The sequence below is a fragment of the Crocodylus porosus genome, unplaced genomic scaffold (assembly GCF_001723895.1).
Source record: "Crocodylus porosus isolate Cpor-Errol unplaced genomic scaffold, CroPor_comp1, whole genome shotgun sequence".
Taxonomy (NCBI): Eukaryota; Metazoa; Chordata; order Crocodylia; family Crocodylidae; genus Crocodylus; species Crocodylus porosus.
Window position 1 is genome coordinate 93,146,621 of NW_017728886.1, and position 21,595 is coordinate 93,168,215.

Below are 21,595 nucleotides of genomic sequence, written 5' to 3' on the forward strand. Positions count from 1 at the left end.
CAGGAAGTCATTTGCCAGTCCTATTTGCTCATTTTGCTCATGCAGTTATTTTGTCTGAAGGGGCAGATCTTGGCACTTGTCCTTACTGAATTTCATTTTTCTTTTTTTTTTTTTTTTTTTGGGAGGGGTGGAACTATTTCTTCAGTTTATCTGGGTCATTCTGAATCCTAAACCTTACCTCCAGAATGTCTGCAACTCCAGCCAACTTTGTGTGTACAAATTTGCGCTCAGTCCCCTCTTGCAAATCAGTAATAAAGATATTAAACAATATGATGATCCAGTCAGCTGTGTATCCACCTGACTGTACTATTCAGTCATTAACTTACTGAAGATAATGTTGTGGGAGATGGTGCTGCCACATTCATAGTAGTGGTAGACGGGTGTTGTGACTGAAAACTGTCTGAAATGTGTCCTTCCAGTATTGTGGGCTGCTTATCCCTTCCTGACTACACTTGTTATCAGGTAGCTGACCTTACTTACGGTTTTCTTATTCTTTCTTACTTCTGACATACTTGTAAAATTCCTTTTTGTTACCTTTTACGTTGCTGCTTGTATCTCAGATCATGTCTGGGTCTTCCTGATATTCTTACATGCTTATGCAATCTCATATTCTTCCCTAGTAACATGACCAAGCTTCCATTTTTAGTAGGATTTGTTTTTGAATTTTGGATCACTGAAGAGTTCATTGTTTAGCCAGGCTGGGAAGATGGGCAGAGTGAGAGGAAGACAATTTAGCAAAAAAGAGCCCTTGTGATATTTGAACTCAGAGCTGTTGGTTATTAGAACAGTGCTGTCATCCCTGATGTTATAGGGGCCAGGCTTAAAGGGAGGGGGGGAGCCATAGGTAGCCAGGAGGACTTTGGGCTATATAAGCCAGGAAGCCTCTCTACTGGGCTATATACGTAGTGACAGCCTCATATATATATGTCACATAAAAATAAGGTACATACCCAGCCTTTCTGCCCTACCCAGAAAGGCTTAGGGCAGCTTACAGTAAGACAGATAACCCAGGAGATAAGAAGCAACAGATTCCCCAAACAGCACCCAAGAACCTTAAAAGTCCACCATGTCCCATCCATTACTACCTTGCCCATCACCTGGAAGAACAAACTCATCTGTCCCTCCCCACCTCATTCATATCTAGGTATGGAAATCATTTTCCCACTTTTCCCTACCTGGGCCATCACCCCCTCTTCCACACTGGTTCTGTGGCTTTCCCCAAACAACATATGATCTCCCCCTCCCTACAACAAACACAAAATTAAGTTCAGAAGAACCCTAATGGAAACCAAATCACTGTGTCCTCATCCCTGTGGAATGCAATGCAAAAGAGTACTCTGTAGGCTTTGTAGGGTCTACAGGCCAGCTAAATCATTTTCCCTCAGTTCTTCTGGCCTAGAGAGTGCCTAGGCTGGACACTGGCTGTCCCACAGAGAAGAGGCAGCACTGATAGCAGTTCTTTTGCCCACGGAGGCCTCATGGCTCTACAAGGCAGTGGGACAGATGTGCCCTTGAAAAAACTTCCACATCCATTGTAGTGAGCCATCTGCTACATCTTGGGTGGCACATGTTAAGCTTTTTATACTAACCTATGGATTTTTCTTTTAATTGCAGAATTCCAGAAAATTGCCATGGCAACAGCAATAGGCTTTGCAATAATGGGATTTATTGGATTCTTTGTGAAACTGATCCATATCCCCATCAACAACATAATTGTGTAAGTAAATTTGATAAAATAATTGTGATAGCAGCAGGATTTCTGAATGAAAGTATAAACTGCACTAAGAGAACTGGAAACTACATCTAATTTCAAGGAAACAAACAGAACTGCTTAGGTGTTTATTTAGCTTAGTATTTATAGGAATGTAGTCAGGTGTTGTATTGATTTATTCACTGAAGTCTTACATGGTGTTTGTCTCTTTTCAAACCATTTGAGAATTTGATCAGTAAATCAGTTGCTGCTTTCAGATTCTGTTTGTTGGACAAAATATTTTACAGTTTTAATCTTAATCACAGTAATTTCTGCAACACATTACTTGTAGTGACAAAGTGATATAATTAAAAGCTATGGTGTTGAAGAAAAACTGAAATCCTACTCTTCAATGTGTATTTGTGCAGTACAGCAGATAGCTTCTCTCTGGAATTTGCTTAATCTTGATGTTCGCTTCAATTTGTAGTTAAAAATTTACCAAAGTGAATTGAATACTTGGGATAGTGCAGTATGTACTGTTAGGGAACCTATACACATGCAGTAAGGCTGCTCCAACACACTGTAATTACAGCATGCTGAAGCAGCCTCTATTTACAAAAAAAACCAAAACAAAACTTGACATTGATTATCAAGTCTGCTGGAACATGGTAATCACTATATTCCAGCAGATTCCAGTGTCTTGTGTATCAGCATCCCTGTGCTGAAAAATGGTGGTGGGGGCATTTTAATTAAAGCTTGTTGAATGAGCTTTAGTTTAAGCACCCCTGCCACCATTTTTCAGTGTGGGGATGCTGATACATGAGATGCTCTGGGCACTTTAATTAGAACGACGCTTGAAGCTGGTCTAATTAAAGCGCCCTCTCTCCCGCAACTCCTGGAGCACGTGTATGAATGCCCTTAGCACATATATCATTAGTGAAATAACCAGTCATTTATGCAGTTTTGCACTACTGCATTATTTGTATTGCTTTGCTTTGAAAGAACGTAATGCAGAACACAATAAAGATTCTAAATGCTCAAAATAGAATTTAAATATTTTTAATGTTGAAGGTAGTTGACTATTGTACAGTATAAACATTTTGCTTTGGAACACTTGATTACATTCTTTTAACCCACAGCTTGTAGTTATGCTTTCAATCCATGCCCACAAATGGGTCAGTCACCTTTTATAGCAGGAGTCCTGTCTTACAAGATCTGTTTCAAGATATCTTTCCTATTTAGTCAGAACCCTTAACATCAGCTGTATACATTAATGCCATCTAACTGCCCTTCAGGTCTAGAAAAATGTTTTTGAATAAAGAGTAAATAAATTGGAGCAGGTAATCATCCTACTTTAACATGGTCACAATACACTGTTTTTTCTTGGATGCAGCACGCCCCCTAAGACGTACGCAACTTCTTTTTGGGAAGGCAGAATGAAGAACAAAAAAGACTTCTTCCGAAGTTGTGGCTGCACAGAATAGGGAGAGAGCCTAATGTCTAGCTGACTGGCCTTCCCTTTCTTGCTTAAATAAAAACTGAATCCCTAGCTGCTGTTAAGGACTGGTCTCCATATGTAGATCTGTAATTTTGAACAGAGTTAAGTGTCCTGGGATGTGAAATAAGAGAAGAGACACCAAGAGGGGCTAGCATATAGCAAAACTGCCCTAAGAGAAGTTAGCTTGATTAGCAGAATGTCAAGACTATTAAAAAGGAAAGGCTGTCATTAACAGCTGTACAGTGAAGAACAACGAGCCATTAAGTGAATTGACTCCCTCAGCTACTTGAATAGTAATGTCACTGCTGCTGCACTGTGGAGCAGGAATTAAAGTAGAATGCTTTTATACTGTGGGAAGAATCAACTTCCCTGCTTTTGGGGTGCTATATTTTGGGGAAAAGGGTTGTGTGGTATGCAAGTAAATATAGTACCATCATTCTATTTAAAATGGGATAGGCTGTATGGAGATATTCATCTGCTTGAAAATGATTTTGCTCCCTCCTGTTTTACAGCGGTGGCTGAACACTCACTGGGAAGACCAGTCAACTGAATCTAGAGCCTGATGGACAGTGGGAGGGAAGAGTTGGGGGCTTTTTTTTTTTTTTTTTTGCTTACACATGTTCCACGTATCTGTATCTGCTATTTAATACAATAAATCCCTATTTTGGATTTTAAAAAAGGCTTGATATCTTATTTGTTCTTGTTTCAGAAGCACTACTTTCATCTCTTTTTACTACAGTACATTATGGTTATGCCCCAAGTTGAGTGAATAAGTGTGAATGGGCTTTCTTGGCTTTTCCCTTTTAGCATTGAACATAGCTTTACATAACACTGTTTTTGGCCCACCAAGAACGTGATGGTGTTCTTCTACAATTTTTGAGTTTTTAACCTGCTCTACTCAGGTTCACTTAAACGAATTAGGTAGCTTTCATTTTCTTTCCTATACTACGACTCTTGCAACTTGAAATAAAAAAATTCCACAAGTAGGAATTTGCCTATATTATGTGCTACTCCTAGCACAAATCAAAGTGAAAGACTTTAATCTTTAATTTAGATTAATGTGTGATGATAAATGGATTATTTATCTGAAATTCTACTTGTCCCTTTAAACAAAAATAAATATGTATTTTACAGATTATAATTTATGTGAAGGCACTTCAGATTTGGTTTCGAAAGCTGTGGGCTTATAGTGAATCTGTAAGAGGGAGCAACTTTCCACCACCTAAATTTGCTTTGCAGTTTTCAAATGCAGGTTTAAAATATACTGTTCACCTTTTAAATGACTCTTACACATTTCTGCACTAATTCACATAAGCAAATGAAATAGTTGGTCAGTCAGTGTCTCCAAACCCACTTAAAAATAGCTAAAAACTACTTAGTTAAAAAAATTATTTGGTTTTAAAAACATTGAATGAATTTCTCTTCAGAGGAATAATGACAATCTACATTAATGTATTTCTGAGAATTAGACCAATCTTTTTTTATTACTAGCACTGTTATGGAATATTAACCTTCTATTAAATTCTTAATAGTACTCAATACTAGGAAGTAGTAATTCATTTTAATACCAGCATTAGCACCTAAAGAAATACTGAAATGAATGCACATTTCTAAACTAATTTCAGCTGTAGCAGGTATTAGAATTATTGCTGTTCTTGAAAATCTGCATTTAGCTTCTAAGGCTGCTTGCAAACGTTTAAAAACAAAATGCTTTAACTGGAGGAACCTAGTGCATTACTCTGACCCAGCTCCACAGTGTCTGTATAGATTGGGTGCTTCAGCAGGCCTTTTTGGGTGTTTCATCTAAAGCGGAGTCAACTAGCTACTAGATAAAAGCACCAAAAAAAGCCTCACCAAGGCACCTGAGCTATACAGATATTGGGCAACCTGGGTCTGACTAATGTCTCTTCTGGGCACATGCTGGGCTTGGTGTGGGAGCACACCAAGTTTAAAATGAAACACCTTTTTTGGGGGGGAGGGTCAGGTTTTTTGTTTTGTTTTTTTTTTAATATCTGCGAACAGTGTAAGTTCCTAAACAATAAGGCACAAAATCAGTTGGTCACTGCCCCACTGTACAGTTTCACTCCTATAAAAGTACAACAGTAAATATTTCTATGGCACTATTAAAATGTGAATCAAAGCCACAAATAAAATATCTCAGTAGAATATTTTAACTATTAAATTACTGTTTAACTGCTGTTTCCAGACAACTTACGTTAGTATTAGTAATCAAACAATATAGGAAAATTACAAAAATAAAAAGTTGAGCAATCTTTAATGCCTATTACTGCATACTGACCATGCTGGTTTAGTAGGTGCTTATGTATTATAAATACATATGTGGAACTGTTACTACCTTTGATTTGATGTCTTGAAGATCTTTCAGTCTTTCCCCCTCTAACCCCCAAATCTTGCTTTTAAGTAGAATCTATCTCTTCAAGAATAATCCTTCTGTGCCTACAGATGAGTGCAGTTTTCCAACAAATTTAGTCTTCGATCAAATGAAAAGGTGGCATTTGCTTAATTATAAGCATTTGGCTCACTTTTGATGGCCATTGTCCACAGCAAAGGCTTGTCAGTTTCGATGGTCACGATTCCAGAGCTGTCATATGCATTCGAAGTGCTGACGAGTGTTCCAAACTTTAGCAGCTGGTTAGCTGTAAAAATGGGGGAGAAAAGAAGATCCAAAAAACCTTTACAACAGCTTTCTTCAAAAACAACTTCCCACCCCATGCCCCCTGCAACAGCAAGAAAACTACTGTTTCATCTAATGAGTGTTGATTTCTGTAAAGTAAAATACAGTGCAGCTTTTATACAATCTGTGCAACCAAACAGGAATGATTCAGCTGAAAAAGATTCAGTAAGGCAGACTGGAAAAATTCAGCCAATTTAGATGTTGAGTTGAAGTAGAGTGAAGGTTAAAATCGAACCTGTAAAAACTGGAAACTTATTCGAGCTAGAAAATTTCTATGGGGACTCCCAGCATTCCTCATGAGGAAGTATGTATATTTCCCTTGTATTCACCAGAAACTGTCCAATGCAGAAACGGAAAGGAAATGTGGGGGTCCATCTGCAAAGCCACCCTGTATACTGTAATTACCATGTGTGTGTTTGTGTCCCTGCAGAGTGTAAGTCTGGAGCAGAGGGGCTGAAAAACTTTGTTCATGAGACAAAAGCCTGTTTAAGTCAGAACTTTTCTGCAGTCCTGTGATTCTGTGTTGTTTCCTATAAATGCTATAGTCCAGGGGCTATGGCATCCAGCTCATGAAGCTTCCCACGGTCAGAAAATTTGGCAGCAGGAGAGCAGTGGCAATCCGTACTGCCACCTCTCCACGGCTTCCAAATTTCCAAGCCCTGCACAGCCACACACTAGAAGGACTCGGCACCACCCATCTGGCCCATTGGGCAAAAAGGTTGGGCACTACCACTATAGTCTGTATAGCTGCATCTGATGAAGTAAAGGCTGCTCTGAATCATTTTGCAAGGTATCACTGTGCGCCTTCTGTTTGACTTCAGGCTAATGTCTAAACAACCACCTCTGTGCTTACATTAGAAAACTACCTGAGGTTGAGTTCACAAATGAGCACTGTTAGCAATTAATTTACCATGGCTTAGGTCTGAATTTGCAAAAGATATTCAGCAAGTGTCCAGTCTGACCTATTTAATGATATGCTATTGATATTTCAATGCTTTTAAGAGCCATTTTTCACCTGTGCAGAATTTGTAGAAGACTGTGCCAGAGTGAATGACTGAAGAATTGAATAATTTCAAAATCAGAGTGTAGATCAAGTTACTCACCCCATAAAGGCTTGACCTTAGAGCAAACACCTCAGGTTCTAGGGCCAACAGTAGGTGGGGATGCTCCTTTCTGTACCACAATTAAATTGAGTTGCTCAGGCATTACATTAACATTAAGGATGCCCCAGAGGGGCCACTATGTCAGAAAAAGCAGATGCAGCGTTTTAGCTGGTGAATGAATAGTGCAACAGGTGAAATACTGGGCATCAGCGATGGGTCAGTACACCACAACCTCAGCTGGAGGCTTGGACATGAGGAAGGTGTTAGCAAGATGAGTAGCCAGCATCATAAAGAGCCACTTGACATTTCTGGCTGTTGAGGGGTACAAAGAAAGTTGCTCAAATGAAGAGGATGTCCCTGATACAGATCTAGCCCCACCTCCTTCCACAACTTGTAAATAATAATTCCTGAAATAAAATGTACAACCGATTTAAAGGGACTCCTACTTATACAGAATGACTCACCTTTACTAAAGGAAAACAGTTTTAAAGCAGATACCAGTAACTGACACATACGAAATTTTATTCTGAAATAAAATTTTAAAAGTGAGATAAGAATGGATGACAACTTTTTTGACTTAGAGAGCAAAGGGAAGGATAGAGTTTAGCTTTAGCTTGCTCAAAACCCATATTTATATATTTCTATATTATATATACAAAACAGCTTTTTCCTCAAAGCCATTTGAATTGGAGGAAATAATTACCATGAATAAAAATCTTCTGGCCTGTAGCAAGGGATAAATTAGGTATAGGCACCATTTCAGCTAGTCTTGAAGCAAAACCTTGGGTGGAAGAAAACAGCTGTTTTATCAATGCATAGGAACAATTTAGGAAGGAAAATTATGTCCTCCATTATCTCAACAGTGAACCATTTACTTCCATTTTGATTTGATGCTATTCTGTGTGTCCTGGTATGCAGCAACAGTAAGCAATGAACTGGTGCTCAAGTAACACAAATGCATAAAATAGCCTGTCCAATACCACAAGGGAATCAATTTTGATAAACCAATCAAGCTGCTATGTTAAGAGGGATGGCCTTGACCTTTCTACAGTTTTACTTATTCAGGAATTCACCTATATGAACATCTCTTTGGTGACTGCTTTACAAAGGGTCTGGGATAAGAGGATACACCATAGTAGCCCAATGAAACAGAATGTGCAGTTACAGGTAGGCCGACTGGTCAAATTCTTATTTAAGTAATTACAATGTGGCATTTTACCATCATTTAAAAAATAAGTGTGGACTTAACAGTTTATCAGGTCATCTCCAGCTACTGGTGAAACAGACTTCTGCAACTCACACTGGACATCAAAAAAATATCTCTGTGATTAACCAACTCTTTCTTTATTTGCAAATAATATTAGGAAAGTAACATTTTGAGTTTCTAATATAACTGCATCTCAAAAATTAGAACAAGATGGGCTTTCTCCATGTGAAGGTCCAGGTTCTTCTTTCTAGAAAAAAACTTTCATTGAGAAAAGCAGTATCTTAGAGTTACTTGCAGTGAGAAAAGCACACCACCTGAGAATTTTAATGCCTCAACTCTGGAGGAGTTTTAGAGCATTAAGCCATATATCGTTAGCTGCTTCCATAATGACTCAGAGCATGAATGCCAAAATTATCCTTAATTTATGTTAGCTTGTGCAGTCTGTTATTTGGACAATCCGTTAGCAAACCAAAGTAAAGGAACTTTTAATAGGATGCACTTATTTTATCTGTCACTGCACCACTCGCTGATTAATTAAATAAGCACAAGGTCCACAAACCACTGAGAAAGTATATCAGCACAGGAGGATACAAGTAAACCCTGTTATGTGCAGGGAGTAGTGAGACCCTGGATTTGATCTCTAAATCCTGGCAACTCATGCAGCAAAAATGCATCAGTTCTGCCGGATCTGAAGCAGGAGGCCTCTGGATTTGCAATTAAATGGCCCAATGCAAATGAAAAAAAATAACTTTGGCATTCTGTGAGCATTCTGTGTGGAAAGTTACATATATCAACTAAGCAGTGGGCTGCTTTATTTGTTGCCCAAGGCCCAAACGAAACTAAACTTCCAACTGCAGAGATGAATGTGGACTGGGAGATTCATGTATATTCATTGATTCCTGACTGTCTGCAAGTCTGTAAGACAATCCCCTCCCACCCCACCCCTTGAAGTCATGTATCCTACAGAAGTCGATACATGCCTAAGGCAACAGCAATATTCCTGCCTATGTGCAAGAGGAGGAATAGATAAGAACTCAGCCCAGATTTATAATGCATTTTTAAACTAAATCCTTCCCCAACAATTTCTACCCCACTTAAATTACTGGTGAGTGACTAAAAGGCTTTATTCTCCATCAGGATGGATAGTCTTGAAGGCACACAGACACTTAAAAATCCTTTGCATCTCTTCAAATGTCTGAACAAAGAACTTGAGGGCCTTCCTAATGCTTTGTCCTTCATCCCAACTGCCAGACAGCAATGTAGGAATTTAATTGGGAAAAAAAACCTACCGTTCTAGATCGAGTCCATATCCCAAAATGCATGTTCTAGTTCTGAGGGCTGTTTCAGATATAACATGGATACTATGAATGCTCTTAAATACAAGCTAGGAAGAATAGTGTTTGGCCCTGGCCCTGGGGAAGGAGCTGGTGCATACTGACCATTACATGCCCCTAAGGGGGAAAGCTCAGAACAGACTCAGAAGACCTGGGGTTTATTCCTATTTCTGCCACTAGCCTTCCCAGTGACTGTGCGCAAATCACTTAACTTTTAAGTGTCTCTATGTCCCCATCTGTACAATGGGTATAATTATCCTGATCACCTGTGTTAAGCATCTGAGATCTATAAATGCAAGAGTTGGATATAATTACTAGTTACACAGGCCTACAGAGAATGTACTCTCTTGAAAAGGGCTTTTAAGGACTTTGCATGCTTTTTTGCAAGCTTTGCAATTCTTCTTAAAACAAGCTCTGCATTTTTTGAACATTTATGCCAAAACATTCTCTCAAATCACTGTATTGCTCTAAGTTTTTATGATCAAGTTAAACATTTATAAAATATTGTTGGCTGTAGACGCTGTTTATGATCTGAAATGTCATAAAACATTTACACTGCCTTATACAAGTTTAAATTAGTCATCTTTGTGTATAGCACACAGATTGTACATTACAGCTTAAGGCGAAACCCTCCCCCCACAACTGTTTGTTGGTTTAGTCCTGAGCTGCTTCTACATACATCTAGGGGTTTATTACTATTTACTGCAGCTTGCTTGAGCCTGTCAAAATGATTCCTATTGTTTAATCTTTGGGGATGATATAAAGTCTAGGTTGGAGGCAGGAATTAGGAAGAACACGTCATCTTAACAAAACAAAATCTGAAACTGTACATCTTCAAACGTAAATGTTAATATGCTCTAAACAAAAAATGGTTGTTTAAAAAAATCAGCCACAAATCCCTCTAGTCCACTAGGGGGAGACTTCTGTCTTTCTCTGCTGAAGATTTTCTTTTGCAAGGGTTACTTTTTGAACTAAAGTGAAAATGAAAGCTATAAAACAACACTTTATTGATTCACACAGTTCAAACAGACAAGTTCAAATTATTTGCTTTCACCTACAGCCAACATTTCAACTAGTGTAATTAAGAAAGCACATTTTTAAATCAGCAAATGAACAGTAATATATGTGGAGAGATAGGGTTGAGCTGGCAAAGGTAATAGAACTGACATAACTTATTTTTAACTGTTACTTCTGTAAAACAAGCCTATTTCCTTATAATGACTGGGGCAGCACTACCATGATGCTAGGTTACTATGTCCTCAAAAAATTAGAACGTAGAAGCAGAAAATCCTTAGTAGTTAACGTGTGATCCATTCCCCTGTGATCCATTTTCCCTCATTTAGTGTCCTGTTATTCCTATTTTATAGTTGGGTGGACAGAAGTAATTGTTTCATTAAGGATTTTGAATTTGTAAACTCATTCTAGTTTGATATTTCAAAATTCTCAGAAAACAGAAGTAAAAAAAGTTTCAGATCAAAATTTGTCATTTTGACAAAACCAATTTTTTTTCCAGTTGCAACCTTTTAATTTTTACCTTCTAATATACAAAATACAAAATAAAAATGTCCTTAAATGGAAAAATACAAAAATGTAATTCCCCCAAATGTCAAAACAACATGCATCAACATCAGCTGTATATAGACGTTCATTTCTACTGGAAGAAATTGCTTCTGGTAGAAAAATATTCCAGGAGCTGGACTGTACAAACGTTCCTCTACCACTATGGCTGGAGAGCTTCACTGGTAAGGGGGCACTAGAAGTCTTCTTCGTGGGCCACATCCACCCTTCAAGAAGCTCAATACTTGGCAGTATGCCTTCTGCCTAGGAAGGAGGCAGGCTGTCAAGTGACATTTGACAGCTGCTGAAATTAGCTGATTGGCAGGAAGTGGTATTCTCTGTAGTGGGAACCCCCTCTTTTCCTCCCACAGGAGAATGGCCGCTACTCCTTGCACTCTTCTGGGGTGGCCCTGAGGAGTGCAGGAAGTATTTAGCCACTGTAGCAAGACTCCAGCATCCCTGCTGCAGGGCCATGGCAGCCAGCCTCACCCTCACCCCATGCTGGCCAGAAGCAGTACAAGGTGAGCAAGGGCATGTCACTGTGGTGGCACAGCTTCTAAGCCTTGCCACCATGGCATGACAGCCTGCCTCACTCCACTTTGCTCCTGGTTGGCTGGGCGACATGGGGCCAAGGGGAAGCTGGAGGGGCTGGGAGCCAGGCTGGGGACAGCCTCCATGCTCCTGGCTGTTAGACCCTCCAGTTCCCCCTTGTCCCCGCAGCACTCAGCTGAGTGGTAGGGACAGTGATTTAAAAGCTGGAATGGCCAGGAATGGAGCTTGGCTCCTGACTCCCCCTTGCCACCCTGCCACTGAGCTGAGTAAGGAGACTTTCTCAGAGCCTTGTTACTGGCTGCAGGCTTTTAAATGGCTCTTCCCCAAACTGAAGACTTCAGTTTAGGGAAAAGGCAGGGAGCAGTGACTGCTACCCCCTCCCCCACAGTTTATGGGACTGGGAGAGCAGCTGCCCCTATGCCTTTTCAAGACTGGGGGGACTCTAGTATTGGGAAGGCCAGAAGCCTTTCCCTTGGCTCCACTTCTTGCCTCCAGGAGGGGTTAAGCTATGGGAAAGTGTATAGATGTTCAGTCTCCCAGGAGAAACTCTCTCAGGAGTGATTTAACCCCAATTGTTGCTAGGTTACTTTTTGCTTGGAGGGGTGGTACTTTGGTTCCAGAAGAAAAAGACTGAACATCTGTATTCTTTTGGTGTCTACCAGGAGAACTGGTAAAATTGAATGTCTGTACTTGGCCATCACTGGAGCTTTCTGCTCCTTCTTTCTACGACACATTTTGCAAAGTGTTTCAGTTGCAATGGAGCTGCATTTTCCAGTGGATAAGTGCTCCATCTATTTTTTTTCCTGACCAGTTCTATCCCCATGGGCTACATTATTTTTCCTATCCCTCCATGTACAAAGCCAGGCTGTCTTAGTACCAAGAGTCTAGCTGTCCAGACTTCTGAGGAAAGCAATTATAAGTTATGCATTTTTAAACTAAAAATTACCTAAAAAGAGCTATTCCATTACTAATGTGCTTTTAAAGTCTGACATCTTAGAAACTAGCACAGCTAAAAGCAAATGCGGCATCTACCCTTAGAAAAGTGAGGCTTTCTTTACTATCTTTCACTAAAAGATGCAGACCCCTTGTTGTCCTGTACCCTCTAAAGTTTCCATTTACTGCCCTGATGAATCACAACCTGTCACTGGTTCAAAACTGAATGCAATCACTCTGAATGCTGAAGAAAGGAAGTTGTTTTAAAACTGTTATTTTACATGACACGTGTTTGAACCTCAGAGGTCTGGAATATTATATAGAGAGAAGTATCAGCAGGGATGATGGTAGAGGAAGCCCTCAACGGTGCACAATAAATATAACTGATCACAAGACAATCACTGCTAATTTTTTTTGTGATATAAAAAATTATGTGAATTTTTTGTTTTGTTTTGGTGTATTTTGCCTTTGATGACCACACTTTAAGCAATGAAGACCTTATGTGATCTGCCCTAAACTCAGCACTGGAAAGTCATGACCTTACTGAAGATCTCATGATAGCCAGTGTTTTTCTTAAACCTTCATGTCTTGTAAATTCATATGAGAGGTGCGGTACTTTAATTTCATTTAAAAAAAAAAAGTCTAGCCCTTCCCTTACAGTTGCAAGAAAATGTGCACAAAGTAAATAAAATCCCACTTAAAGGCTAGGGTAACAGAAGACAAATAAAAAAATAGAGCTGATAAAGATCTTTTTAACACACTCATATTTAATCTACTCGCACATGGGTTTGAGGCCTGACTCATGATTTATCAATGTTTTTGATTGGCAGTGCTCTAAATAAGACCTAAATCCTGCTACCAGACCACCTGCTTCCTATGGCTTGACAGGAATACAGCCTGGAAACTCATTAGCAACTTTACAGCAATTAAAAAACAGAGGGATTATTTTTATTAAATCATAACCCTCAATTTAGGCTGCTGCCTCAGTGTGTTAGGGGTTATAAAAACAGAGACTAATGGATGGATCTTGATATAAAAAGCGTAAAGTCTTAAGGACTATCAATTTTAATAACTGCAGGTATGTATACTGTATTAATACAATCACAAACATTTTGGGTTACTTTCATGATTTCCTGGTGCTATGTGTTGTATTGCTTAGAGATAAAGTTCAGCCTTGTAGAGAGGCGCTGCTGAGGTTTCTGTACCACTAACATCTTGCTTGTTCCCTCAGACCACTATGTAAGCAGGATTACTTGAAGGATGTTTGCACCTCATCCTGGCTCTCTGCACCTTCCACTACCACCACATATGGCACAAGTAAACCTTGAAACTAACTTGAACACTATTCTTGATGCACTACTATCTGCAGATGCGAGAGAAAATAAATGCAGTCTAGGGCCCCACTATACTATTTCACTACAGGATATTAGTGTAATGATGATACATGTACCTCTCCCCACACTAGCAGGAACTACAGCAGTGGTCAATCACTATAGTGTAAGTAGAGAAATTAAACTTTGGATGGAAAGAACAAAAAGCCAAATTCATCCCCAATACCTAGGCCCTGATCCTGTAATGGGATGCAACAATAGGGAGCATTCTAGAGACCCAATCCTTTCAATGGGACCTCATAAGGATCCAGGGCAAAGGGTTTCAATGACAGGTATAAATATTATGAACGCTGGCCTGAAAGTGTTAGGGAACAAAGCGGCCTCACAACAAGAACAGTTCTTATTGTGATGTCTGTGCCTCCTTTCCTCTCTCCTCTTTTCATTTTCTGTATCCCAATTACTTCCTGAGCTATGTGAAGTTACACTTCGCCAGTTTCCATTACTGAAAACAGAAATAGGTGTGAGTGTATAAGCAGTGTGGGCCTCTGGTGGCAGGGATATTTGGAATATCAGAAATAATTAATAATTAATTAAAAGTCTTATTAAAATGAATGGAATCCTCTCTCTTTCCCCCCTGGCAAATGTTGCATTAAAAATGATAGCAAATTAAGATCAATAAGTTGAAATACAAGTTAAAGTGAAACATTCAATTACAATTTGGTATCCTATTACAATTCATCTGAAGAGGATTTCCCTGAAGTCATGAGTAAGGAGCAAAAATCTGCATTTAAATGGGGCTATGTTAGTAAAAAATGAGGTTGTGCTTTGTAGGTCTCCACATGCCTGCATAATAGCAGCATTCACTTTACATTGTTTTTTTTTTTAAATATAAGCCTGATTCTTCTCTACCCCATGCTGGTTTTACACTAGCTTCACTTAACTGACCTCACTGGAGTTAATTTCAATGTGCAGTGATGTAAATAAGGGTAAGCATCAAGCTTTTGCTCTCAGTGCACTGAGAACTGCAAAGCTGGGAGTCCCAAAAAAATGCTAAATAAAGCATTGGCTGGAATTACCAGCACTGATCCATTCCTCAGGCTAAGAGAAGAGGACTCGCTATTTCTGTCCAAAGGAATCACTGTTCTCTCTCAGCTTAAAACATAGTGGTATGTTCTATGTCCACTCTGGGCTAATGGGAGCTTTGACAATGTAAGGAGGACTACACCATGCCATTTCTGGAATATGCTACTACCACTTTTTGGAACATGATTTTGTGAACTTGTTCAGATATGGTCACAATTGCTGTTCAAACTCATATGATTCAGCATCCATGAGCTTATTGACATTAGGGTTACTATACATCTGGGCTTTCCTGGACAAGTCCTGTTTTTGAATCTTTCAATCTCCATCTCGGCAGTATTCTGAAATCTGAACAGAAGTTCAGGATTTGACTCTGCTCTGCTGATGGGAGCAGGGGGAGGGCGATTGGAGGCAGGGGGCACCATCTGTGAGTGCATGCGCACACACACGTGGCTGGCATGCAGCCAGGCAGGGTGGTGGGAACAGCCTTGGCAGCTGGGTAGAGGTAAGTCTATGGGGAGGCAGGGGTTGGCGGGCCAGAGCTTGGGGACTGTCCAGAGTGTGTGTGTACATGTGTGTGGCAGGGGTGTTTGTAGGGGATGGGTGAGGTGGGGTGGGTGCCTGGTGGCACTGGGGGAAGCTGTTTGGGTACCAGGACTGTGGCTAGGGCAGGAAGGGGGGGGAGGGAAGCCCTGACCCTCCAGTGGGGGAAGGGGGAAGAGGGTCCTTTGGGGGTGGTGGAGAGCTCTGTGGCTGGGCTGGCGGCATGGGGCCAGCGTCTGTGCTTGCAGGGGTGGGGTGGCCAGGAGACACTGCCCAGGGGTAAGTGGGAGGTGGGAGTGGGCATAACCAGGGCACCTGCTGCAGCGCTAGAACCCCAGCCCAGGGCAGGGGGTGCCACAGGTCTCCCTTCCTCTTCCCTCCCATCCACACTGGGGCTGGACTTGCTCTGCCATCACCTGCATGAATTGGAGTCACCATGTTCTGGCCTGGTCAGGATGGGGGCAGCTGGGGGCCCCCTCTGGCAGGGCTGGGACAAGCGAGGGGCTGTGGGTTGGGAGTGAGAGGGACTGACAGGGCTGGGGGGACTGTGGCTTGGGAGTGAGGGCATTGGGGGAGTGGGGGGCTTGTGCATCAGGAGTGAGGCTCAGCAGCAGGGATGGGTGGTTGTGGGTTGGAATTGAGGGCCACCAGCATAGCCTGGGTGGAGGTGAAGGATTGCAGGTTGGGAGTGACGAGCACCGGCAGGGCCAGGGGTCTGAAAGTTGGGAGTGAGGGGCAGCGGGAGGGATGGGGGGGCTGCAGGTTGGGAGTAACAGGCACTGGCTGGGCCATGGGGCTGTGGGTTGGGGAGTGAGGTGTCCCTCTGACAGGTGTCCTCTTTTGAAACTAGAAATATAGTAACCCTATTCATGGGCCATATCAGGCAAACTATGCTCTCCCGGGCCATGTGCTGCGTAGACAGCTCCCCTGTGTGGACACCTCCCTACTGCTGCACCACGTGGGCGTGTTCCCATGATTCCCCCCTGCCTTACCCCCTCACTGTTGCAACAGGCGACCTTGTGGTGGACATCCTCCACTGCTGTCCTGGTTAGGTGTGATCTTCCCCTTCCCTGACTTCCAGCTCCCCTAACTATACGTAGCCCAGACTCACCTGCAGCTCCCTGCACTGTCCTGCTGCACCCCATCCCCTGGGCCAAAGACAGGAAGCAACAGCTGGAAGAAGGAGGGGGAGCCTGGGAAATCTGCTGCTGTCTCAGCTGGAATGATTGGGGGAGCAGTGGCCAGGTAAGAGGACAAGGGCTGCAACTTCACCCCTGGCACATGGCCACCCTACTAGTTGGACAGCGTTGACATGGGCTTTATCTACACTTCCATTGCTCAAAGTATGGGATGAAAGATTTCTCAGAGGGAGAAAGGGCAGCTTGCCCCCTTCTACCCTGAGTTTTAGCTTCCATTTAAAAAAAAAAATGTAAATCTCTACTGTTACAGTTGCAAACAAAGCCTTGAAGAGGTAGGTGATCGAACTATGCTACTGGCACAGCAATGTTTGCCTACGTTTCAGAGAGCCTGCAACAACAGCTGTGAAGCCTGAATTACTCTGTACATCTCAACAGAAGATAATCCAGATACTTCAAATAACTTTCAATGTCCACATTAACTGTTTCATTACTTAACACATGTAAGGAAGGGAGGAAGTGTTCTCCTATGAAGATCTACACAATATACCCTGAATGACCATTCATGTTATAGGTAAGCCTTTAACAGTCCAAAAGAAACTTTCAAAACAATCAGCAAAAGTGATCTATATTATGTTTTTTTTCTTTCACCAAAGAATTTCCAAAATTGCTGCCACTGGTGGTATTAGTATAGCTGACACTTCCACTACAGGTGATGTGTGAGCTGTTTACAACAGGTTTCAATGACATTTTGATAAAAATGCCAGCAATACATGGAGGATCTTTTACACCAGGACACCCACAGTTCCATCAATGGTAGCAAAAATTACTAAATGTAGCAGAGTTTTGCCAAAAACACTTTTGAATGTCCTGAGTCTCTCCAGCCACGGATCTAGCATCACTACTAGACTAGAACAGCCATGGTAATGTAATTGCAGTATCATCTCAATCTGATTAGTAATGCATAGGTAACTTGATGATAAGAAATCTCTTGCCCCATCTACAATAAAGCTCACCTGTTCTCAGCTGGTGGAGCTGTACTGCAAGACCACTTGTTCTATAAATATGGCTGCAAAATTATTTGCAAAATTTAGTTTAGCCAGTAAGGAACAAGGCTCTTGGCTTCATTTCTGACATTTGCCAGGAGCCTAAATAATATTTGTAAAATGACTTGCAAACATGAAGGGCTGCTCAAGAGATGAACATTGTTGCTATTGCTTGTATCTGAACATCTTTATTAATGACCTGGATGAGGGAGTGAAAAGTGTAATGATTACGTTTTCAGATGATATCAAGCTGTGGGGACAAACAGGTACATTGGAGGACAGGTCAAGGATTCAGGAAGACCTTGATGGGCTGGTCCTATGAGCTCAACAAAACCATGTGAGGTTCAAAAGGGACAAATGCCAGGTCTTTCATCTGGGTAGGAAGAACTCTCACTGTATCTATACAATGGGTGGTGGTCCACCAGCTGGCACTGCATCCGAAAGGGGCCTGCGGGTGACAAGTGACTAGAGGATGAATATGAGCTGCCAGTGTGACGAAGTCACCAACAGGGCAAACAGAACTCGTGTGCATCAGCAGATGTGTCACCAATAGAGCCAGAAAGGTGCTCCTCCCGCTCTGCTCCGCATTAGTGAGGCCATAGCTGGAGCAGTGTGTCCAATTCTGGGCACCACACTTCAAGAAGGATGTGGACATGCTCAAAAGGGTGCAAAGGGCCACTCACATGATCAAAGGCTTGGGGGACAAGCCCTGCGAGAAGAGACTTTGGGATCTGGGTTTGTTCCTTGTTCAGCCTGAGCAAAAGAAGGCTGAGAGGTGACTTGATAACAACCTACAAATATGTCAAGGGAAAACACCAGGATCTAGGAGAACAAGTTTTGAGAACCCCCCCCACCGCAGGAAGATGAGGACCAATGGACACAAGCCAGGTGAGGAAAAGTTTCATCTGGACATAAGAAAAAACTTCTTTTCTGTCTGGGTAACTAGAATCTGGAATACACTTCCAGCAGCAGGGGTGCAGTTGCCATCTCTGGCGGTCTTTAAGAGGAGGCTGGACAAATATCTCGCTGAGCTCGTTTGAGTCCAATTACCTCCTGCCCATGGAAGGGGACCAAACTCTGATGATCTTACAGGTCCCTTCTGGTCCTTCTTTCTATGCTTCTATCTGGGAAGCAGCCTGGAAATGCCACACAGCTTCAGCCTGACAGTTCCTTGTCAGTCACCTAATGTGGGGAACTCATGTATAATGCCAGACAACATCATTTGCCACGAAATTTGGCATTCCTCAAATAAGTGTTGTGGAGGTGGATAATCCTGGTTTCTAAAGAGAAGAAGGGTGTTGTACAAATTTCCTGACAACGCATGTCACCCTCAGATGCATATTTAGGAACGCAAGTTCAGCATGTGAGCCATAAAGACAAGATTTCAAAATGTCTCCAATAACAGAAGTCTCTAAAGAATTTGCAATGTACCATTTGTTCCTGTGTCTGATGAATGTTGCTGCAGCAAAAAAACAAAACAAAACTCCTTATGACAGGTCAAATTAGGCCTGTGGGCAAGATGTGTGCATTTCACAGCAACTCTCCACAGAACTTGAGAGAGATGCAATCCTGCTCATCTGCCAAGTGCAGGAAAGCTTCTCAAATGCTCTTACTGACTGTGCAATAGTTTTGGACACTGACTGCATAGGCAGTGCTGCCCCTCACCAGAAAAGGGGAGTCCCTATTCAAGGCCTCTCCGAAGTCTGCACCACCATGCACTGGATCACCTCTCATCTGCTATAGTTTGGGCCTCTTGACTTATGGAAAAAGCAGAATTTGCCAAAAATGGGCCACCCTGCGGTTAGCTTGTTCTGCCTCACATCTGATGGCAGACTGCACACATTGCTTACAATCATCTCCAACTCGTAACCAATCGTAACAATCATAACCAATATCCTACTCTGACACATAAGGAGTTCATCTGTCACTCTGGGTTATTGTGCAAATATGATTCATGCCTGCACTGAAAGGAATCAGCTATGCTTCAGATCCCATGGTGTTTTGGAGAAGCAGGAGGCATAACACCTAAATGACAGCAGCTCGAACCATGGCTAGGAGGAAGAAAGCTAGAACATTTCAACAGCAATGGTTTGAAGCAAACTTACTCTCAGTTCTGGCACGGGCATAAATCCTCAAGCTGCAGATTATAAACCAGCCTCCAGCCAATGTTGGCTAGGATGAAGATTTTTCTAAGGGTTGATTTTCCCTAATTGCCTACTTCAGGGTTTCTTGCTCTGACGTCCGGCTGCTGTTGGGTGACAGGATGCCAGACTAGGCAGCTCACTGGTCTGGGCCAGTATGGCAACTGGCATTCCAATGCTGCTCTGGGTGTGAGGGAGAACGCACTTGGGAGTTGAAGCTTATGTTCAGAGTGTAGTGTACACTTTTCACTTTAAGCACTGGCCCTCTAAGCTCTGCCAAGTGTGTAATAGCCACATCTCCAACTCATTATCCTTCTGGACTGTGCAATGCTGCTTGCAGTGCTGGCCAGTACACAGTGCACTCAAAGAGCATATTGAGCTGCATCAAGGACTGTGTAGTGCTCCCTACATTAAAGTGTTCTTCCATGCATGAGTGCTATTTGGCTATAAGTGTTTTTATGATAAATAGCAAACTTTGAGCAACTTAAATGTTACCATGAGCATTTCAACTGTGCAGGCTTTAAGAGACAACTGGGCCAGTTTCTACATGAATTTTAGGGAAACATGGAAAATGTTATGGGCAAATTTAAAGACCAAACCATACCATTCATCCTTATGCACAAAAATGGATCATCGATAAAGCCCACTGTGCTTTTATCTAAACTGTTTTGGTGGAAGGGTGTAATTATTCCTATTTTTTAAAAAATGTACTTATCCGCTACTGACAGCTCACAACATGCACGCTCATCATCTTGCTCTCCCTGACAGCTGAGCTATTTTGAGCACAGGTGACTAACTAATAAGGCCTATTATGCTTCTAATAGAGATGCGATCCCATTTATTTTTATCTTTCTTAGCAGCAGCTTTTCATTGTCCTTGCATTTGGGGAGCACGCTTTTGAAAAGCCTCCAAAATTTACCTATTTTATCCCTTCCATTGCTATGTGTTACTGAATTTTAGCTTGCTCCATTTTCTGCAGAAAAACAATTAAACATGGATAATATCACCCTGAGGACAAGGCAGAGCCAATTATTTCTGTTGCAAAAAGTCCCCCTAAATTTGCACATGAACATCCAAGCTTTTTAATTTTATTGCTTTGCCCTTCTACTGAACAAATAATAGTGTTATTAACACATGGTATGTGTCTAGTGCCTATGCTATTTCAATTATAGAGCCATCACTGATGCGCTGTTTTTTTTACAAAACTCAGAGCTGCAAAATACAGTGAACCTGCATAGATCATCTGCAGTCACAAAGCTGCAATTTCTGCACGACTGCTCTGTAGGAACTCAGCACAGTATCTATGAGCTTCCACAAAATACAGCAAGGAATTTGCCAAGCTTTGAGCAGTCATGCCAAGGAACACCAAGTGCCTGCTCCTGCAATTCAGTAATCCATAACTTCCAGTGAAGTCAGTGCTAACATTTCCAGAAGGACACGTTACAGGGCTCTCTGAATACTGAGATAAATAAGGGTGGCAGGGCTGTGCAGTACTAAATTTTAGCTTAAAAAAAAAAAGCCAGTGGAGGGAGCAGGTGTTCATAGATTCATAGACTTTAGGACTGGAAGGGACCTGGGAAGATCATTGAGTCCAGCCCGAAGGCAGGAAGTCAGCTGGGGTCAGAGGACTCCAGCAAGATAAGCATCCAATTTGCCCTTGAAGGTGTTCGATGTAGGTGCTTGAACCACCTCCGATGGCAGGCTGTTCCAGACCTTGGGGGCTTGGACAATGAAGAAATTCTTCCTTAT

At 41.8% G+C, this 21,595-nt stretch overlaps 2 protein-coding genes across 3 annotated transcripts in view; one reads left to right on the forward strand and one right to left on the reverse strand.

The window, feature by feature from the left end:
• The window catches only part of SEC61G (Sec61 translocon gamma subunit), a 5,601-nt gene extending 1,057 nt beyond the window's left edge, over positions 1-4,544 (forward strand). Inside the window, exons 2-3 of one of the 2 annotated variants that reach the window (XM_019539345.1) lie at positions 1,615-1,717; positions 3,645-4,544. In XM_019539345.1, the coding sequence (XP_019394890.1) occupies positions 1,615-1,717; positions 3,645-3,738 (197 nt within the window). In that variant the 3' untranslated portion in view covers positions 3,739-4,544. The remainder of the gene's footprint in view (positions 1-1,614; positions 1,718-3,644) is intronic. The other variant, XM_019539353.1, reaches the window with a different exon arrangement.
• A 996-nt stretch (positions 4,545-5,540) lies between these two features.
• TPK1 (thiamin pyrophosphokinase 1) overlaps positions 5,541-21,595 on the reverse strand; it is a 539,620-nt gene continuing 523,565 nt past the window's right edge. The window contains exon 9 of the mRNA XM_019539335.1: positions 5,541-5,845. Coding sequence (XP_019394880.1) covers positions 5,709-5,845 — 137 coding nt within the window. The 3' untranslated portion in view covers positions 5,541-5,708. The remainder of the gene's footprint in view (positions 5,846-21,595) is intronic.